The 20,897-nt window shown below is 31.5% G+C and overlaps 3 protein-coding genes across 7 annotated transcripts; 2 read left to right on the top strand and 1 right to left on the bottom strand.

Moving 5' to 3' along the window:
• The first annotated feature begins 2,512 nt into the window (after positions 1 to 2,512).
• LOC100784632 (U-box domain-containing protein 33) lies at positions 2,513 to 6,828 on the top strand. 2 transcript variants are annotated; one of them, XM_003546975.5, is made up of 7 exons: positions 2,513 to 2,929; positions 3,036 to 3,154; positions 3,279 to 3,388; positions 3,709 to 4,222; positions 4,655 to 5,206; positions 5,434 to 6,156; positions 6,354 to 6,828. In XM_003546975.5, exons 1-7 carry the CDS (start codon positions 2,677 to 2,679, stop codon positions 6,534 to 6,536), a joined length of 2,454 nt encoding a protein of 817 aa, XP_003547023.2. In that variant the 5' UTR covers positions 2,513 to 2,676; the 3' UTR covers positions 6,537 to 6,828. The 2 variants fall into 2 exon arrangements, with proteins under 2 accessions (XP_003547023.2, XP_014623515.1); XM_014768029.3 differs by having other exon boundaries at positions 3,261 to 3,388.
• Positions 6,829 to 7,369: 541 nt separating this feature from the next.
• Positions 7,370 to 9,287, bottom strand: LOC100812797 (ENTH domain-containing protein). 2 transcript variants are annotated; one of them, NM_001255959.3, is made up of 4 exons: positions 9,074 to 9,287; positions 8,712 to 8,834; positions 8,383 to 8,544; positions 7,370 to 8,175 (listed from the first exon to the last, which is right to left on the bottom strand). In NM_001255959.3, the coding sequence occupies exons 1-4, from the start codon at positions 9,214 to 9,216 to the stop codon at positions 7,569 to 7,571; spliced, it is 1,035 nt and encodes a 344-aa protein (NP_001242888.2). In that variant the 5' UTR covers positions 9,217 to 9,287; the 3' UTR covers positions 7,370 to 7,568. The 2 variants fall into 2 exon arrangements, with proteins under 2 accessions (NP_001242888.2, XP_006597059.1); XM_006596996.4 differs by having other exon boundaries at positions 9,069 to 9,082.
• A 5,651-nt stretch (positions 9,288 to 14,938) lies between these two features.
• Positions 14,939 to 20,032, top strand: LOC100784103 (protein TRM32). 3 transcript variants are annotated; one of them, XM_014768366.2, is made up of 6 exons: positions 14,939 to 15,271; positions 15,806 to 15,869; positions 16,146 to 16,248; positions 17,078 to 17,151; positions 17,277 to 18,786; positions 18,998 to 20,032. In XM_014768366.2, exons 3-6 carry the CDS (start codon positions 16,164 to 16,166, stop codon positions 19,624 to 19,626), a joined length of 2,298 nt encoding a protein of 765 aa, XP_014623852.2. In that variant the 5' UTR covers positions 14,939 to 15,271; positions 15,806 to 15,869; positions 16,146 to 16,163; the 3' UTR covers positions 19,627 to 20,032. The 3 variants fall into 3 exon arrangements, with proteins under 3 accessions (XP_014623852.2, XP_006597273.3, XP_006597272.3); XM_006597210.3 differs by having other exon boundaries at positions 16,018 to 16,248; XM_006597209.3 differs by having other exon boundaries at positions 16,009 to 16,248.
• The last annotated feature ends 865 nt before the right edge of the window (positions 20,033 to 20,897 follow it).

Here is a 20,897-nt window from a genome sequence, read left to right as displayed (position 1 = left end):
TTAATATTTTTTATCTTACGTACTAAGTGCCTAATTAAGATGATAAAAGTAGAAAAAATTACTAAAAAAAATATTTATCATATAAAAAGATAAAAAATGGTTGAGCTTTGAATTTTGATTTTTAAAAGTATCTAAAAATGATTAAGAGGGCGTCTTTTCCTTAACACTTGGTATATTTGAACACTGTCTTAATCAGGTATAATTTTAGAAACAAAATTATAAATTTATAAATGTTTTAAAATATACATAAAAGATTGCATATTCAACCTATAACTATAAGAGAAAAAATTGAACATATAAAAATAATTGACATGTGATACACGACTTTCACTTTTTGCTCTTAACTATCATTTTCATCTTTTAAGGAACTTTGCATTCAAGTTGTCTTTTGGATTTCTAATTCTAGGTTTGGTTGTGCAACTTTAAGAAAGCAAACAAAAGGGGAGTTTGGTGATTTAATTAGTTAGGAAGTATTTAGATTAGAGTTTGTAAAATTAATTTTAAGTGAATTCAGCTGTATCAAATTAATCTGTAATTAGAAGCATTTAAGTAAATTAATCTATATTTAAAATTATTTACCTGAAAAATAATTTTAATATAATAAATATTGTTAAATAATATCAATTAGATTTGTATTCAAATGTGTAACGAATATGTAAGAAAAAATTAAAGTAATAATATAACTTAAATTATAAAATGAATTGCCGATCATATATACTTAATTTTTCTTTATTGGAAAAAATAATAAAATAATATTTTTAATTTAACAATTGAGTATGATTTTAATACAAACTTAAATTTATTTTAAAATTATCAAATATATCAACACAAATTTTAATATACATGACCATATTTAACATATATGTTTTGGATCATCATAATATTAATGTGATCCAGAGTATTTAATATTTATTAGTTTTACTAGAGATTAATCTCTATCAGATATAATTTGTGCATAATTTATTATTAATATATAAATATTTTATTTAAGAAGATCGAATTCAAAGATTAGTTGATTCGACTAGTTATTTGTATAAAAGTTATTTCTCTCACCTAATGAACGGTTAAAGTTGGGATTTTCTCTGGGTTAGGTTAAAAAATCATATTATTTGTTCTCCTTCAAAATATTATTTATCCGAAACGATATTAGCTTTTAATATAAAATATTAATATTAATGCGTTTTATTATTCAGTATTCATCAAAAGAGGAAAAGTGAGGGGGGAATCATGATGTGTAAGTGTATAACCCAGATTTTGTTTTATATCATACAAATTCCAATATTTTTTTTAATCTTTACACACAACTAGCTAATCATCAAATATCATCTAGAGTAAAATTTGTTAAAAATAAAAAATTAAAGATAAAAAATATAATTAAGTCTATTTGTTAACATAATTTTTATTTAACAACAATTAATATAAATATTATAAATTTATATTGGCAATTTGATACCTTATACAAATAGGTTATTTTATTAGTATAAAAAGTGAAAAAGTTAATTGAAATATATCGATGATATAAAGTTTTATATTATCATTAATGATAAAATGGTAATATTGTTAATTTTTTAATAATTATATTTTAGAATAATAAATATCAAAACAATAATATTAACGTAATATATCATATAATTAATATAGATTGGTTCTATTTACATGAATAATTTAATTTTCATTACATAAAATATATACCATCGAAAATAATTTTAACAGTTTAGATTTTTTTAATAATAAAATGTCATTTTTAGTGATATTTTGAAGGACGCTGGTGTGACAAGCACGTTAGAGCTTTTGAATTGGTTGGTTTAGTAGAAAAAAATGGTAGTTGTAAAAAACTAGAGTTTTTCAAGTATAAAACAGTTTTATATTATTATATAATTACAGATCATTATTCATATGATTTTTATACAAATTAATAAATTTGTTATATATAATGAATTATCATTAATGGACGAAAAAATTTCATGCCATAAAATGTATCAGTCTTTTCTCATAAAACTAAACATATAGAACTTCATAATTGTAACAAAGTCCTTCAAAACTGGGTTTCATAAATAATTAAAAAAATCCGCTAAGAACGGGATAATAACTAACATATGCTGTTAAGGTGTTGAATTGAGTTGATCTCGCGGACAGGTAATTCTTTTGAGTGATTGACATTTAAAAATACTAATAGGAGTTTCTTTTAAAATGATTTATGAGTAGTCTATTTTAATTATTCATTGATCAAAATTAATAATTTGACTAATAAATTTAAAGAAAACATAATATTAATCCATCAATAATTAAAATAAATTCAATAAATTATTTTAAAAGAGATTCATATCAATTTATTTATAAAAATAATAAAAAATATCCATGACTCTGTTGTTTTCCACCATTACTTTACTCTTACTACATTAATGCATAAACGAAAAACAAACAAAACATGAGACAAAAGAAACATTCCTATTTTCTGGTAAGTAGACCCATGGCTTTATTTATTTATTATTGTGAACGTTACCCCAATCAGAAATTAAAAAAAAATAAAAATGAAAAGGTTGTGTTGTGTTGGATTTGTGTTTTGAGTTTTCACTGCAGTGGAAAACGAATCAAGCGTTGAATTGGTTTGAATTTGCATCCCAATCCAACCAACGTCGCAATTTCATTCTTTTCATCCAATAATTCAATTCACCAATGGAGCTTTTGAAGCCTTTGCACCCTCACCATGCACCCATTTTGCGAATTCCCTTTCACGCTGTTCCCTCCTCCTCTTCTTCTTCTTCTCAATCTAAGGTTCCCCTTCCTATGATTTCTAAGGTTCATGTAGCTGTTGGGAAATCGCTCGACAAAGCTGTCCCCTTGCTTCGATGGACTTTAAATCACTTCCGGAACGCGGAAATCGTCATTGTTCATGCTTATCAACCTTCTCTCACCATCCCCACTCTATGTAAGCTCATTTCATTCAATTTTGATTCTGAATTTTCATGATCTCCACTTTTTCCCCCCTTTTGCGCTAATTGATTGGATGTATTTGAATTTTGTGCGTTGAACAGTGGGGAAATTGCCAGCATCACAGGCTAGTCCTGCAGTGGTGTCTGCTTTTCGAAAAGCGGAAAGAGAACAAACCGTGAAGCTCTTAGACAAGTATTTGAGCATTTGCCGCGCTGCTAGGGTAAGCATTTTCTTTCCCATGTAAATAACTGAATTTATTTATGATAAAGTTGTAACTTGTATGCTGCTTTTGGTTAGAAAAAAGCCGTTATTAATTGTGTTTTTAGTTTAAATTTTCTTCCCAGGTTAGGGCAAGCGTTATTGTAACTGAAGCTGACCAAGTCCAAAAGGGAATTGTTGATTTGGTTATTAAGCATAATATTGAGAAGCTTGTCATTGGAGCAATACCAGAAAAGTAAATACTGCATTCATTGTCTACTTAACCAGTGTTCTTTTTTAGAATTTCCTTACATTATTCTTTATTCATGGGGATTGTTTCTTCTGTATAAAACTGCCTTGTCAGTCTTGCCTGTAGATTGGATAGAGTTAATTTTATTGGTTTGACTCTCATGTATTTCATATCCCTACCGATTGGAGAATGACTCAACTGGTTCTATTTTCCTTTGATAACTTGAAGGCTACAACCTGCTTCAGTAGTTTCTGTTTTTGTCCCTTTCCTTTCACAGAAGGGATTAATAAATTTTCGACTTACAAAACCATCGTGGAAAATTGCAGTTGCATGAAAGTGAAAAGGAATTCCGGTAAAGCAAATTACACTGCCAAAAATGCTCCTCCATTCTGTGAAGTATGGTTTATCTATAAAGGTAAACACATTTGGACAAGAGAGGCTTCTGAAACACCATGCTATTCATCCTCATGTACTCAACCCGAGATTGCCACCAGAGAAAGCTTGAGATGTAGATCTTTTCAATATGGTAATGAATTATTTGACTCAGAATATCTTCAACCAAATTCAGCAAGAACTACTACTGGTTCTGGAAGTAGAAGTTGGGTTCAGGGGGAAATCATTGAAACTGAAGCCATTTTTTCATCCAGTTGCAGCAGTCATTGTTCCCCCCAAAATTCTTCTCGGGCATATTTAGATACATATTTAGAGGCCATGGAAGAAAGAATTAACAAACAACTTATTGAAACCAAGAGAGAAGCTGAGGCTGTGACAGACGAAGCCTTCGCAGAGCTATTAAAGTGTGAGAAGTTAGAAGTTGAAGCCATGGAGGCTATAAGGAAGGTAAACAAAATCTAGTGATTATAAATCATTTATGACTTCTGAAGCTGATAAGCTTTTGGCCTTTGCCCTTATTGCTCTTGCTAGTCGTGACATGAGGACTTAAATATTTTTCTTATGTATTTAAAAAAATTTGACAAAGCATTACAAAACAAAATCCCTCTGGAAAAATACTGGGATTCTGTGCACATTTTTTAGAGACTAAACATTTTCAGGCCAGAATTGTAGAAGAAGCAACATTTTGAACATTTGCATAAGTTGACAGTAATTGTTGAAAACATTGTTTGGAAATTTCTATGACATCATATTATATGATTTTGCTGTATCCTCAGTCTATCTCCAAATCAGCGAGCAATGATGGATATTGAGTCTATAGTTTAGTTGATTTCTTAATTTCATGGCATCTCTCCCAACTTAAGTTAAATTATATCTCAGGTCAATTTGTTTGAATCTGCCCATGTGCGTGAAGTAAAGCTCAGAAAAGAGGCTGAGGATGCACTGACAGATACAGTACAAGAACAACAAAAGCTCTTGAATGCGAGTGAAGAAATTGCTGGCGAGCTACAAATGACCATGAGAAATATTGCCCTGCTAGATAGTCGTGCTCAGGAAGCACACCGTAGGTGCGATGAAGCTGCAGATGAACTATCACTAATTCAAGAATCCATCTCAACCCTGTGGCAAGAAAGGCAGCAAATCAGGAGACAGAAAATGGAAGCCTTACGTTGGCTTGAGCGTTGGAGAAGTCGTGGGAAAGTTGGAGCAGCTCATTGCAATGGGGTCATTGGGTTTGCTGAAGAATTACCTGAGTTAGCAGAATTTTCATTATCAGATCTTCAAAATGCCACATGTAATTTTTCCAATAGCTTTATAATTGAGCAAGGTGGATACGTTTGTATATACAAGGGAGAAATGTTGGGTAGGACTGTTGCTATAAAAAAGTTCCATCAACATAACATGCAAGGACCATTGGAGTTTCGTCAAGAGGTCAGTTCTTCCCATAATGGTCTTTCTGCCTTTTGAAATTGTTATCTTAAAATATAGGGATGGCTTGAGAGGATTGGAGGTAGAAACCTGATTTTTGAGGCATTTATATTTTAATATATTATGTGTTTTCACCATGTTAATAATGGAGATGTGTTCTATTTTCCTCAATTGTTTTTTTTTTTTTGTGTGTTTGTTAGATTCCACTAATGTTATCCTTTTGTGATCAGGTTCAAGTTCTTGGTAGTCTCCAGCACCCTCATTTAATCACTTTGCTTGGTGTTTGCCCTGAAGCCTGGTCAATTGTATATGAGTACCTCCCCAATGGAACTCTTCAAGACTACCTATTCCGAAAAAGCAACAATTCCCCTTTGACATGGAATACCCGAGCACGAATGATTGCTGAAATCGCTAGTGCACTCTGCTTCCTGCATTCTTTTAGACCTGAATCTATTATCCATGGTGATCTGAAGCCAGAAACTGTACTACTTGATTCTTCACTTGGTTGCAAGATGTGTGGATTTGGGTTCTGCAGGCTGGTGAGTGAGGAGTCTCTCCTCCGTCCTAGTTTCCGCTTGAGCACTGAACCAAAGGGTGCTTTCACATATACAGATCCAGAGTTTCAGAGAACTGGAATACTAACAACCAAGTCTGACATCTACTCCTTCGGGCTCATTATTTTACAACTCCTCACTGGTAGGACTCCAGTGGGATTAGCAGTTTTAGTACGCAATGCAATTTCATGTGGAAAGTTGTCTTCAATTCTTGATTCTTCAGCCGGAGAATGGCCCTCAGCTGTGGCAATGCGATTGGTTGAACTGGGATTGCAATGCTGTCAACAATACCGAAGAGACAGACCAGAGTTAACACCTACACTTGTGAGAGAATTGGAGCAGTTGCATGCTTCAGAAGAGCGACCTGTACCATCTTTTTTCTCATGTCAAATCCTTCTGGTAACCAATTCTTTTTTATAAATAAACAAGTATGTACATAACTTGGTTCAGTAGGTAGGCCCTGGCAGAGTCAAGGAATCACCAAATACAAGTCAGGACCGAAGACCCAAAAATTGCTTTTTGACCCGTTTTTTCTTCTTGCAAGATAGTTATGCATTCTATTTTTTGCTCATGTTTATTTTGGATTCCTTCTTCAGGAAATAATGCATGATCCTCAAGTTGCGGCAGACGGATTTACCTATGAAGGAGATGCCATACGTGAATGGTTGGAAAATGGGCATGATACTTCTCCCATGACTAATTTGAAATTGAGTCACCTGTTTCTTACTCCCAATCACGCACTTCGACTTGCCATCCAAGACTGGCTTTGCAAACCTTGAAGCTTCTTTTATTTATTTGGTTTGGACTGAAGTGCTCTTTTTTATCCTCATTAGGCCAGTTTCGTTTTAGTCCCATTCTTTACTTTTCTTTTCTTGCGTGTGTGGTTGTAACTTGTAAAATTATTTTGTATCCCACAAAACATTGTCAATTTGATTTGATCCCATCTTACTCCATTCGAGTTGACAGGAAAAAAAATATTGTATTTTGGCCACAATTTCCAGCCAAGAGAAAAAGGAGAGCGGAAAGTAATAGACGGTCATCGTCTGTGCACCCGTCATGATTTGACTTCAATATGTTATGGGATTAAACTGATTCTTGTCTCATATTTGAGGGGGCAAAAGAAACAATTTAGCCTTTTTATTTATGTAAATATTCTATTTTCACATTGCGTTTCTTTAGAGTTCTTCAGCTTCACCATTAAGCGATAAATGATATAAGACTGGTGTTTTGCTGTTGCGCTTTACTGAATCGCTTTAGATGCTATAAAAATTGACTGCTTGTATATTCAGAATTTCCACTGGAATTGCGTCCTATAAAAATCACGTCACCAAGCCCATATGATGCAGAAATTACTTCTTGTTGCTTCTAGTAGATATGATGTGCGTTGTGGAATTAGTTCCAAACACTCGCTAAGATAATTGTAGACTTGCTTGCTTCTAATCTCGTAATATATATTAGAAATCTGAGCAAATTGTTTGGATTTATGTTCTATAAACTACTTAAATCTATAGCTCATAATAATAAATACGCTGTCATTGCCCAAAATATGCCATGGTTAGCTAGGTCAAGTAAAACTTAAAAAGAGATAGGATATGATCTTTACATCGGCTGCAGAGGGTAGAACATGAGCTTTATATAGATTCATGCATTCCAATATATACTTAGTTCTAGTTCCACAATTACAAACAATTTGTTCTCTGAGGGAAAATTGTAGGAGGAAATAAAGGTAACCTGCATACATATATACATGTGACATAAAACCTTGATTAGAAAAAATTTCTGCACAAGAAGTGCAACACACCTTGTTGCCTTCATTTTAATGCGTAACATACTTCATGTCGAGAAAGTAGGGAAGAAGTGGCATGCATTTCTGTGGAGTTAAAGGGGTGATCATCTTGGGCTATGAACATCCCAAGTCTAGAATGATCCTCTTGGCTACCATCCAAAAGTGGATTGGACTCCCCTTTCAAGTTCCATAGATGGAATTCCTCCTTGCTAGGTGTCATGTTTTCTCCAGAGCTTGTTTCAGATTTCTGGTGCATTTGAATGTTTCCCTGATCATCCAGGTAGCTTTCAGTTTCTACACTATCATCTAAGGACTTTAAAATTCTACCTTGAGAGCTAGGACTAGCAGATTTAACTGCTGCTGTGTCCAGACAAAGATTTGAGCCAAAGGATTGGTTTTCCTGGTTTTCATTGTCGTTGAAGTCAGCGGTACGTCTGTCAAATGTGGTTGGCGATGATTTTTCCTGCAGAACGCCTTGTGCTTGAGTTGAACGTGGACTGAAACTTCCAAAACCTTGAATTCCTCTGGACAACCTCCGAGCACGGTTTCTTTCTTCCTTAAGGAGAGTTCCTTCTTCCAGCAGTTTCAGTATCTGTTCTGATTTCTTTCTAACAGCTAGACCCCAATTGAACCTGCATGCATATACTCACAAAGGCCTCATCAATCACTATCTAGAATGAGTTTAATTTATTGTCTATTGTTTATGTAAAATTTTTGACAGCATTAGCTAATTACAAATCACTCTATATGTAACTCTTAAGATAATTATTATGAAAATCTTTCCATGCACCAGTTGCAAGAGGAAAAACAATAAGGAAAAAGGAAAAGAGAAAACATACCCACTGTCATCAATATGCTGAAAGCATTTCATCTGGCCAATTACATCTTTGTCACTTTGAAATTCCTCTGCAACACTTTCTGGTCCATGAGTCAACAGGTGCTCCAGCACAATCAGAGAATTGTAAGAGGCCCTCCAATTCTTGTTGTCAAATTTAAGCAGTCTGTTTTGGAATCATTCCATTCATTCATCTTTGATCAGATGATTAACATACAGGTGGCAAGCATCAATAACAATAACATTAACAGCAAAAGTCTTTTGCTACCAAGCGAGGTGGGCTATAAAGGTGACATGCATGCATTCTAAAGAAGGAAAAGGAGCCAGAAAAACCTTTTGTGTAGAATCTCTACAATTCTCAGATAATCATCTAGCTCAAAAGCAGCCCTTGAAATTGATCTAAGTGTTGGGGAATCTGGGGCCCATGAATTTCCTTTTGTAGCTTCTTCTGTCATTCTGCAAATAGTAAAGGCCAAAATAACCATATATTACAAACAGTAGAGGTAGTTTGGCTGAGAAACGCATTAAAGCGTACTTAAGATGTGAAATCTTGTCAGGGAATCTAACTCAGTTAGTTGAACATGTGTTTGAGTTATATTATAAATCCTCTACACTGTCTTCATTTCTCACGGACAAAAAAAAAGGGTGTGAAATCTTATGCGGTTATCATTAAAAAAATAAAAAAAGAACCTTACAGCTCTCCGGGGGTAACATCGGTGAGAGCCAATCTAGCAGTCTTGAATTTTTCCTTGAGGAAGAAAGAAGCTTGCTTTTTAAACTCATGGAACAAAGGTGTGCCCATTTTGTTGCTGTTGTTTTTGTTCAACATGAGTGACATATCTAAACTGAATCAGTTTCTTGGAATTGCCTTGTGTTGGAAGGAATAAGCAAAGATTGACAGTCCATGTCAGGAGAAGAATTCAATGGAAAGTGAATTGTGAATTTAAAATGCGAGCCGTATATGAGTTTGTTGTGGAGAGTTGAAATTTGCAGAAGACTTTTCAGAAACTATTTATGCATTACACAGGTTAAAGTACTAGTTATTAATTTGAAGTTAACTTTATTATTTTTATTTTGTTGTTTCTTACGTAAAAAATAGAAATGAATGAATAATTTAAATAATGATATAAGATTATTTTTAGATTGAAATAGATGATCAGTTAAGAAAATTAAGCATAGCTAAAGATTAAAAGAAGTTTTAAATTATTGAAAGAAATATTTTGAACTGGCTATAAAAAGATGCAAGTAAATTCCCTGTCAATAAGATAAGAAAGAACATTGAAAATATCTTAGAGAGTAAAAATTTCATTCTCAAAATAGAGATTTTTAAAATGTGTATTGTATAATAAAAGAGATTTGTCTGACTAATATTTTAAATACACTTATTAAAGAATTAAAAATAAAAAGGTTTTATTAAAAGTCATGCAGAAAATATAACAATAAAAATGCATTAATGATATTTTTAATTAAATAAAATATATATTTTTAAGTCTTTAATTAGTGTCCTAAGACACTTGTTAGCGGTGGCCGAATTTGCCTAATAAAATCATGGTTTTGAGAAGTCAACATCTTGCCACTTGGTGCAACCTGTGTTTAAGTTTGAACGTTGAATTTTGAAATCGTTTATTGCTAATCCAGATTTATCCTTAAAGATCAAGACCCAGAGACAGACAGAGTTGCATAATTTATATTAAGAAAGCCACACAGCCATCAGGGGCGCACGCAAGCAGAAATTTCAGAATCCGCCTTAGTGGACCATGTGTTATTTGTTCATTCATGAATAAAGGATGGAAGAAATAAGCAGGAAAAAAATAAAAGAAGAAAGAAAAACTGATAACTATAATAAAAAAATAAAAATAGAAACAATAAAAGAGATTTAAAAAGTTTTTTTTTTGGAAGAAAACTGAATATATATTTCGTATTTTCTTTTCCAAAAGTCACGGAACCATTGAAAGCATGCTTAGTGATTTTATTTATTTTTATAAATATGATATTGATACAAAGTTATTGTTATAAAAAACAACGACAAATCCTCACCGGGAACATATAGTGTTAGTTAGCATATATACCGTGGGTGAGTGTGAATTTTTTTCTCAACACGATTTATTTTATATTTAATGTTATATTTAATGGTCAATCGAAATTTAAATCTTATCACTTAATTAAAAAATATAAATTGTTATCACATATGTTAATCAATATTGGTTGCTTAGTAATTTTATATGTGTTTAGTATTTATTCTTTTAGGTACGTTATTATTTAAATGATTATAAGTAATTTTGTATAATTTCCTTTTTCTATATAGTAATTTCATAATCATTATTGAGATCTAGATATTAATATGAAATTCAAAGAAAAAAATAATTAGTTTATAATGAATTTCACACTTCAAAACTTCTTATTTTTACTTTTTTGTTTGGGTATAAAATATTTATTAATTTTGTTAATCATTGATCTCTATCAAATTATCTAATTGATCATTTTTAATGACTATAAATATTATTTATTTCATTCACAAGACTTGAATATAAATATTATTTGAAGGGATAGAGCTTGAAATAATAACTTGCGGATACAATTCTCATTTTCATTAAGGCCACATGTTAGCAGTATTGCTTAAATGGATTTTTATGCAAAACATTATTTGATTCATGTGCAAAGCCACGTTGCTCCAAAGGGGGGTCATGGCCCCTCTCCTTGCCCCCAAAAAATCTTTTAATTCTCTTTATTTTCTGTGTGATTTTTTTATATAAAATAAAAATATCAAAATTTCTGATAAAGGATGAAAAATTGAAAAATCCAACCCAAGGGAGAGGACCATCTTTAAAATCATTCATGTTAGGCATCCCTTTTCTTTTGAGTCCAGGAATTGCATAGAAAGAGGCAACAACTAAAAGACCGAGGCTCATTATCAGCTTGGAATTCAAAATTGATTTCAAAGCCGAAAATGGTTTGAACTTTAAGTGTTCAGACTATGTATTATTAGTCTACACGGAGCAATTTAATTTTGACCGTTGGTTATACCCCTACCAGTAAGTTTTGGAAAATAAATATAGCATACCAGAAGGTCATTTATGCAAGAGAGGTGATACACCTAACAATTCTTATTACTGCTAATCTGTACAATTTCTTTTTTGTGTATTTCTCTTTTCAACATCATTTATTACCCTTCAATTTTCACAATTTTTCTCTTTTAGTTGTGCAAATTATTATACAACTAACATTTTCCTTTATGTGATTTCTACCTGGACAAGTCATTGTCACAGAATTTCATTGGGTCGGTCCATTTAGGAGCATATGAACTTCATCTTCGGGAGCAGAGACATAATTATGCAAGACAGCTTAATACTTGAATTCTTCTCTATTTTGGGCCTTGTGAAGCTGTCCTTTTGGACAACATGAATGTAATCTTTTGTGTGAGCCAAATTACCAATTCCCATTTCTTAAAGGCTCAGTTTGCTCCCACTGATTATTATATTAATTTGGATGTTCATGTTTGCTGACTTATATCTGCATCGTTTTCATTATTCTCTTTTACACAACAAAAAATATGTATAGTCTTCGTTCACCATTTCCCCGGTACTATAGAGAGGATTGTGACACGATGAATTGAATTCGTGACAATATTTTGGGGTCAATATTATGTACTTATGCAGCTTCGTTGAACAAGTCGCACACAATTGACTGTTTGGTGATAAAGTTGCTTTAACAAGACACGTACTGATGAATTCGCTTATAATTCTATTTGCAACTTGTAATCTGATAGCCTTTTTATTTTTCATTTTTTATAAAATTGGAGACGAGACATAAATTAAAGGGTATAGAGAGATTTTTTTAAATAAAAAATCTGAGACTAAGGAAGCTGGTACTGATTCGGCTTACATCATGCACACTAGATATTCCTTTATCCAACCAATTTTTTTAAATGCTTATTCTCCAATCTTGAGTTGGTTGATTAAAACACGCAACCACTCATAAAAAAAGTCTCCTTTATAAATTAGCTTGCTGACTGAGCTTAGCTTTTTAATAACTAAAAATATCTAAAACTATGAATATATCTGTTAATGTACTAACAAATCGTTGTTCTAAAACTTATCCCATAAGTAAGTAAGGTCTCGATATTAAATTTTCTGAATGAAAAGAAAAAAATTATTTATGCATTTCTTAATACTTTTTTTAAAAAGCAGTATTTAATAGTTAATGTAGTATTTATATAAGGGTTTTGTAAACATACATCAACTTTTTAGTTGAAGTATGTTAGCAAGTTATATTAAAAAGTTGAAGTATATTAGCAAGTTATATTATTAATGTAATTTAAGATAATATCTAATTATTATTTTCATTGAATATACAACAAGGTAAAATGTATTTATATAATGGAATATATGACAAGGTAAAATGTTAGAATATTTTTATTGATCGGTCATGTTATATAGGCCTGAGCCATACATTCAATTAGTTTGATTTGAATTATATCGAGGATGTCTATATCTATATAGGTAGATATTCTATAAAAAAAATGGACTAATTAAACCTATCTCTATTGGATAGAAGCCCAAAATAGTGATTTTAATAGGATCATAAATAATGAGAGACATGTAAAATAAGAGGTCCGCCTATGCCTCTTAAATAGAATGGAACAACACATGGATTATTTATGTCAATATATGTATGTTAAATCATACAAATGATATTGAAAATTTAAAAAGGATTGGTCTTTTATGCCGCTTTAAGAAAGGATGACTAATATGCCAACATTGGAAAAATAACTTCTACCTATAATTTAATTCATTTTTTCACTTAATTCTTATACATAGAAAATTAGACTCAATTTTTTTTACTGTTATTTAAAATTATCATCTTTTTTATTAACTATTAGTAATATAGTATTTTATAAATTATATTCAAAAGAAGTTGTTTTATTGCACTCATATAACTATTTGATTAAATTCTTCAATTTGAATGTGAAAAATAAAATAAAAAAAATTCAATAGATATATATCTCTTATTGACGATCCTTTACTTCAATAACTTCTAGGGTTCCTCGAACAATATGTGATCTCACACCGGGTAAATCTTTATTCCTCCCTATCTTACTAAGACTACAAAATGTTATTGTAAATTATGGTCAATACTGAGTAGATAAACAGTAATTTATCCATTGAGCAAATATAGGTTCAATCAAGATTTGTTTCTCCGGAGTACCAAAAGCAAGCATGACATCATCATGGACATAAAGTCAAAGTATGGAACCCCAGAAAGAGGCTAGCCCAACTTAAGTGGGATATGATAGCTTCTTTATGGGACATAAAGGGGGAGACAAGTGTCTATATCGTAAAATTGATTTTTGACAGAATGAAAAAACATATATGATAGAATCGTAATCATAGAATATAACCCTAATCGAAATAAATACATTTGTCTCATATACTATGGGAATGGTGAGAAAAAATATATACTCAGTGATCCAATTAGAATACTTTTTTACATGATAGACCTCAAGAGAAAATTAAAGAATAACAACAATTCGTATAATTTTTTTTACCTTATGTTATATTTAATAAATAAAGTATATAATTGATTTTAGTAATATTATTGAGTAGAATAATTTTCTTTGAGTAATATAAAATATTATATTTATCAAACATAATAAACAAAATGTAAAATATTAAATGTATGACTTTTCATTCGAATCTGTATATAAAGAAAAAAAAAATATCATTAAGTTAAAAGTAATTATTATAAAACTTAATACATAAAATTTTAGAAATACATTAAATATACATAAAAAATTTATTATTATCTATAAAAATTCATAACATAAAATATTACTTATTGAATTTATTAGATATAATATAATTAATTATTATGTATTTATAAAATGTAATAAATATAATATATTTTAAAAAATCAATTACTAAAAAATTAATACCTGTGTGTGTATGACTTTTCATTCGAATCTGTATATAAAGAAAAAAAAATATCATTAAGTTAAAAGTAATTATTATAAAACTTAATACATAAAATTTTAGAAATATATTAAATATACATAACAAATTTATTATTATCTATAAAAATTCATAACATAAAATATTACTTATTGAATTTATTAGATATAATATAATTAATTATTATGTATTTATAAAATGTAATGTGTGCGTGTGCGTGTGAATAATGAATACAAATTGTGCTTAAAAGTCTTTGAAAGATCATTCAAAGTTATCAACACTATTAATTATAAGTAACATAAAATGTTTGACTAATTAATCTAACAAATGGTTTATATTTTTTTTTATCAGTAACAAATGATTAACATAAGTTTGGATATATAGAAAAATACTAACATTTTAAGAAAAAGAAAACATTTTAATGTTGACAAAATTAATCAAACTAATATGTTGAATACAATGAGTGTGATTTACATGTTTACTTTGCTTTGAGAAATAATGTTTGTGCACTAAAAAAACTAGATTGAAAGGTATATATAATAGAAAAAGTAGATGAAATAATATGGTGTGCAAATATATATATATATATATACTTTAGACCTAATAAGTTGTTTTGTTTGGTCACGGGCAGAGCAAGAGCGAGCGAAGACCAGGTTTGCGCGGGTTTGGCGTCGTGAAGCAGTTGGTCTTCTTATATCATATCTCCAAATTAAAGGAAACACACAAACAGAACATAATAACAACCTTTTTCATTCTCACTTTCCTTCCACCTCGTATCGTATTATTATCCTCCTCAGTTCCGCAGCCATAATAATAACATACTCATATAGGTTGACTTTGTACTTTAGTTGTCGCAAAAAGGTTGTTCTTGTTCCCTCTTTTATATCTCTTGCCAGCTTTTTCTGATCAAACTCCCTCACAGCTTCTGTTTTTCATCCGTTAGAGGTGAGACTTTCACTATACGTTGAATCATGAAAGAGAGTTTATTATTTGTTTTAATTTACTCTATTTCTCACGTTACAAGTTTCGTATCTCTATTTTTTTTCTAGATATTGATCAGATGCATGTTTCTGTTAAATATTTTAATTGTTATGAAATCATATGGATATCAGTTTCGGTTTTATTTTATTTGATTGAATTTGATGAACCTGCAGGTTGCAGCCTCTGTGTACGTAAATTCATGTAGTAGACAATTTGAATATTTTGACTGATTTCACGTTTATTTTGTTCATAATTTTCATGTTTTCTCCTTTGTTTGGCATGTGTAATTTTTTCCTAGTGGTATTCATACATATGAATTTGGGGATAATTATCAATATGTATGTGCCAATAGCTAGCTGCAAAAGGATTCTGTTCGTGTGAATATTTGCTAATGAGTTTTGATGATCAAATTATCTTTTATGCTTAAAACTTTATATATGTTGAGTAAGATTTTCAGTTTCTTACTCTCCGTTTCTTTGTTGTATTGTTGCAATACAGTTTTGAAAACATCCCTGCGGCTATTTCTTGTTCATATTCATTCAGGCAAAGATTTGAGAACAAGGTTAGAGAACCTCTTCTCTTAAGCTGTGGTTATTAAGAAAAGTAGAAAAGAATCCAAAACCTAGACTGAGATTCGTGTTCAATGATGCTCTATTTTCTGTAATATAAACTTTTTTTTATTCTTTATATTTTTAATCAAGGTTCCGCAGGACAGGGCCTAGTAGGAGAGATTGATTAACACTCGAGTGGATTCAAAAACTAGAGAACAAGATTACCCGTATTAGTAGTAATGGGAAAGGACTTGGTTTCTTCTGACCAGACTACTGTTCAAATTCAGGACAATAATCCAGGATGCATGTGGGGAATGCTTCAAATTCTTGATTACCATCGTTGGCGCGTAAAAAAGGTGTTCCCTCACAAAAGGAGAAGACATGCCACATGTAAGCAATTTGACAACAAATCATGTTTCTCTCTCTCCATTATTGCTTAAGTTTTGGTTTTTCTATTTATAAATGAAACATTGCATTTGGCTTTATAATATATGGAACAGACTGCTGTTGTATATTTTTTGCCTTATAAGGAATCATTAAAAGGTGTACATAATATAACACATAAGGGAATGTTACATATTACTTCCTTTGTAATTTTAAATTTTTTCAATTAATTATTCTAAACATTTTTCCTTGGTGTCACTGAACTCTTAAAAAGTTAAGGTTCAAGTTCGAAATACTATACCTATAGCTAAAATTCTAGTTAATAAGCCTAAAACAGTAAAAGTTAAGCAAAGTTAACGGAACTTGAAATTTTTACTTGACCCAAACTATAGTAAGTATACTGATAGCAAAAAAAAGAAGCTTAGGAGTAACCTGAGACAGAGTGAAAGGGTTATTTAGTCTATGTAACTAGAGGAGAATTAATTAGAATTTGATACACAAAGTCAAGTAGAAACAAAATCAGATAGACTACTTAAACTGGGACACAAAGGACCTTCTGTGTACATCTGCTACTGCAATAATATGTGATTCTTCTTATTCTTTGAAAGTTTTAAAACTACTATGTCATCAAGTATATATCATTCACTCTGTCTAATTGTTAGTCCGGGTACGTTGAATGAAGGAAACAACTGATGGTAATCTTGTTTAAGAAAGCACTAGAAATTCTGGCTTTGTAGATCACTTGACAGTTTTCTCTCTTGAATGAATCATCATGAAATATTTTGCTTCTGTCAAAGACTTCACATGCTTAGCAAGCTCTTTAACCTTCATGCAGATAAGAGAAAACCCATTTTGTATAACCAACATGAAGATCAACAACATGGAGTTACAGAAGCAGAACCCCTCCTTGTAAGTTTAAAACTTCATGATCTTATTTTTTAAGGTCATGGCCACAAACAATTATAGATTGATCTCCTATTTAACATGGATATATGTGAATATAATATTGTAATTTTCTCTAATATTAATATTAGGTCGGGCAACCTAGCAAAAAATTGCATGCTGCAGGCAAAAGTTCTCCCAAAAATCGCAAAAAGGAACCACGCACTGAGAAAGAGTTTAACAACGAAAACTCCAAAGGCAACAGTAGCATGGACTACTCAAAGAAAAACCAAGCCAGTAGAGAGTATGCACTTCATCTGGAGAAAGATGGCAAGACAACAGAAGCTGCCCTTAACCATAAGCCTATGGAAACAAACAAGCATAATAGAGACATTTCCAATAAATTTGAGAAACATACTGATGTTTTTGAGTTGCTTAGAGTAGAGAAAGATTTATTACTCAAATTTCTACGAGACATAGACTTTGGTGGAAAAAAAGTCCAACAAGCTTCCCACATCAATGCAAGATTGAAAAAATCTGGGTCATTTCCTTTGGCCTCAACTTCACAGATGAGAAACATAAGCTCTAGGTCCTTAAAACACAAGCAAAACGAAATTTGGGCCTTTCCAAAGGGAGAAAAACTGCATGCTGGTACTCAAGAATCAAACATGTTGGTGTCCAGTTCTGTGAAAGATACTTCTTATGAGAAGTCAATGCCTTTAGCGAGTGATCTTGGTGTGGATAGTGCCATGAAACAAAAAGCAATCATTTCTTCAGGGCCTTCTCAGGGATCAAATCACAAAGGGTGGAATCAAGTGGTTCTTCATCAATTCAAAGTTATAAAACAGAAGATAAAATATGTTCTTGTGGAATTCAGAAAAAGCGGTTACCAAACTACTTCTGCTGAAGCCATCCATCGCAGAGCTTCACCTGAATATAGCATCATAAAAAATGAGGAAGAGATCTCACAAAGCTTAGAAGATGGTGTGGTTCAACAATTCAAAAGGAGTAAAAGCTCAAATGAAACTAGAGCTTCTGATTATGATTCCAACAAGCATGATGCTCGCCTCATGCGAAGAACATCCTCTCTGAATGAATCATTGGATAGATATACTCAGTTGTTTGAGAAAAGCTTCAGCAAAGACACTAAGTGGCAAAGCTCAAAGTCTAAAAGCTTAAAATTGACAAACGAGGATAAGAACCACAAGAATGGGCACGCTCCTAGGTTTTCAAGAAGCAACTTGTCTATGCCTAATCTCGAGACTTTAGGCTTCATTCTACAAGATGCACTTTTTGATACAAATGATATAGGGACTACAGTGGAAGCTTATAATCGTGTTCATAGAAAATCAGTGAGTCTTCCTTTGAAGATAGACAAGTCACTTGATCATTTTAAAGAGGCTGAGATTGTGGAAACAGTAGAAGGGAGTAACAGAGATGTTAATCCCAGTCTTTTATCAGATATGATTATGGAGAAAATTGAAGAAATTGATGAAGAAGTTACCTGTGACCAGAAGGAGGAAATGCATGAGCCAGCAGTGGGAGATGGAAGTTTTCCCCAGGAAAAAGAGGAAATGAATAATATGACTACCAATCTTAGCAAGGAGGTGATGGCAACTCTTGGAACTAGCTTTGAGGACAATAAAACTGGAAATGCAGAAGGTAACAAATTCATGTTAATGTACATGGGACTAAGTATTTCTTTGAGATGTCATGATATCATGAAAATAATTTTTTATTCAAAGTAAAAAAAAGAGGAAAAAAATCACTGGATGAAATATTGGAGTCAATTTTCCCCCTCTTAATATTTGTGCTATGACTACAACAGAGATAATTGACTAATTGCTTATTGTTTTGGCCATTATCATTTCAGGCACAGAATTGAATTCACTAGGCTCTACATTGGACGAATTGGAGACTGATTTATCATATAAAGGAAATGTATATCATTCTTTGCCAGACTCTTCATCCGACAGAAATGCTAGTGTGACAGCCGAAGACACAGACAACACTTCCAATTTCAAATATGTGAAAAATGTTCTTGAATTTTCGGGCTTCTTGGGAAATGAGCACACTCAGAAGCGATACACAGTAGACCAGCCACTGAAGCCCTCCATATTCCAAGATTTGGATGCGACTTTGTGCCATGAAATTGAACCCTCTGAAGAGACAATCAGCCACCAGCTTCTTTTTAACTTAGTTAATGAGGTGCTGCTTGAAATATATGGAAGGTCTCCAACTTACTTCCCAAGACCATTCTCATTCAACCCCCGCTTCCATCCAATGCCTAAAGGGAACTATCTTCTGGATGAAGTATGGAATAGTGTTAATTCATACCTGACCTTGAGACCTGAGTTAGATCAGACACTAGAAGATGTCATCGGTCGAGATTTGGCAAAAGGAAAAGGCTGGATGATACTTCAAGAGGAAGAGGAGTATGTAGCACTTGAACTAGAGGAGATGATCATGGATGATTTGTTAGATGAATTCATCTTCTCATGAAGTTTGCTTGGACTACATTGAGGGCTACTTGATTAGTTATGCCATGGTTTTGTTCTGGAAATTCTCCTAGCTGATCTAGGAGTTTTCACAAGAGGAGACAACAAGCTTGGCTCCTAATTTCTTCAGACATAGAAGATGAAGATGTCAAAAGGGATGTACCACAAGCCTATCACTGCTACAGCACGTTAGCAAGGGCATGCTGTCGAATATTGATTCCAGTGTGTTTCAGCTCCATGTCGATTTTTTCATGCTTAATAAGATTCATACGTTTATTAACTTACCTTATAAATGGGATTGTCTAATATGTCAATTGTCATGTAAAGTAGTTGCTCATGGAGTTTTGGTGCACAGCGTGATTGATTTTCCATGTAAATATAACATATATGAGTGAAGATGTTTTTGCTTACACCTTTGAGGTTTCATTTCCTACTGGATTACTGGTAGAGACAGTAATTGACGAAAAATTAATCTTAAATTCAAACCCAATGAAAACAGTTAAAAAAAAACGAAAATAAAAACTGAAAATGCAAATCAAACACATCTTAATATTTTTACGAGTCAACCCTGATCCGATATATGAATATTCATATAAATGTCATTTTTATAAAATAAAAAAAATAGTACTTTAAGTACAAATCAATCATCAATTTTTTTGTTGCCTAACAAAATGTCCATAAAATATGTTCATATATTTTTAATGGAATAATTAGATTGATGTCCCAGGAAATTAGTCATATTTAAACAATGTCATCTTTTTTATTTTAATTTTATACTTCATCAAATTAAGATGAGAATGAGAATTATAATTATTATTAGAAAAGGCCTAGTTGACTGTCAATTAAGAATTTAACGTGTTAATTTAGTCTTTTTAAAGACATTAAATGACACGATTAATGTAACAATATGTATATTAATTGATGATTTATAATTTTAAGAACTATTTTGTGATTTTTTTTAATTTTGGGGATCAATTTCATGGAGCATATATTTTCAAAAACTAAATTTATTGATCATTTGTAATTTTAAGCACCATTTTTAAATTTTGTTAATTTCAGAAACTAATTTCATTTATCATTATAATTTTAAAGACTAAATTAGTTATTTATTCATTTTTAAATTATATGTATATAATTTACAAAATATCATAATATTTTCCAGAATAATGAAGCCCAAGATTAATTTAAGTGAATAATGAAATATTTTAATTTAAAATTAAATAAGTTTATCGTATGAGATTGTTCTCGTTTAATAAAAAAATATCGGATCCTAAG

Source organism: Glycine max, chromosome 15 (genome assembly GCF_000004515.6).
Source record: "Glycine max cultivar Williams 82 chromosome 15, Glycine_max_v4.0, whole genome shotgun sequence".
Taxonomy (NCBI): Eukaryota; Viridiplantae; Streptophyta; class Magnoliopsida; order Fabales; family Fabaceae; genus Glycine; species Glycine max.
The sequence above is the reverse complement of the archived record's forward strand: the minus strand, read 5'-3'. Positions and strand labels throughout refer to the sequence as shown.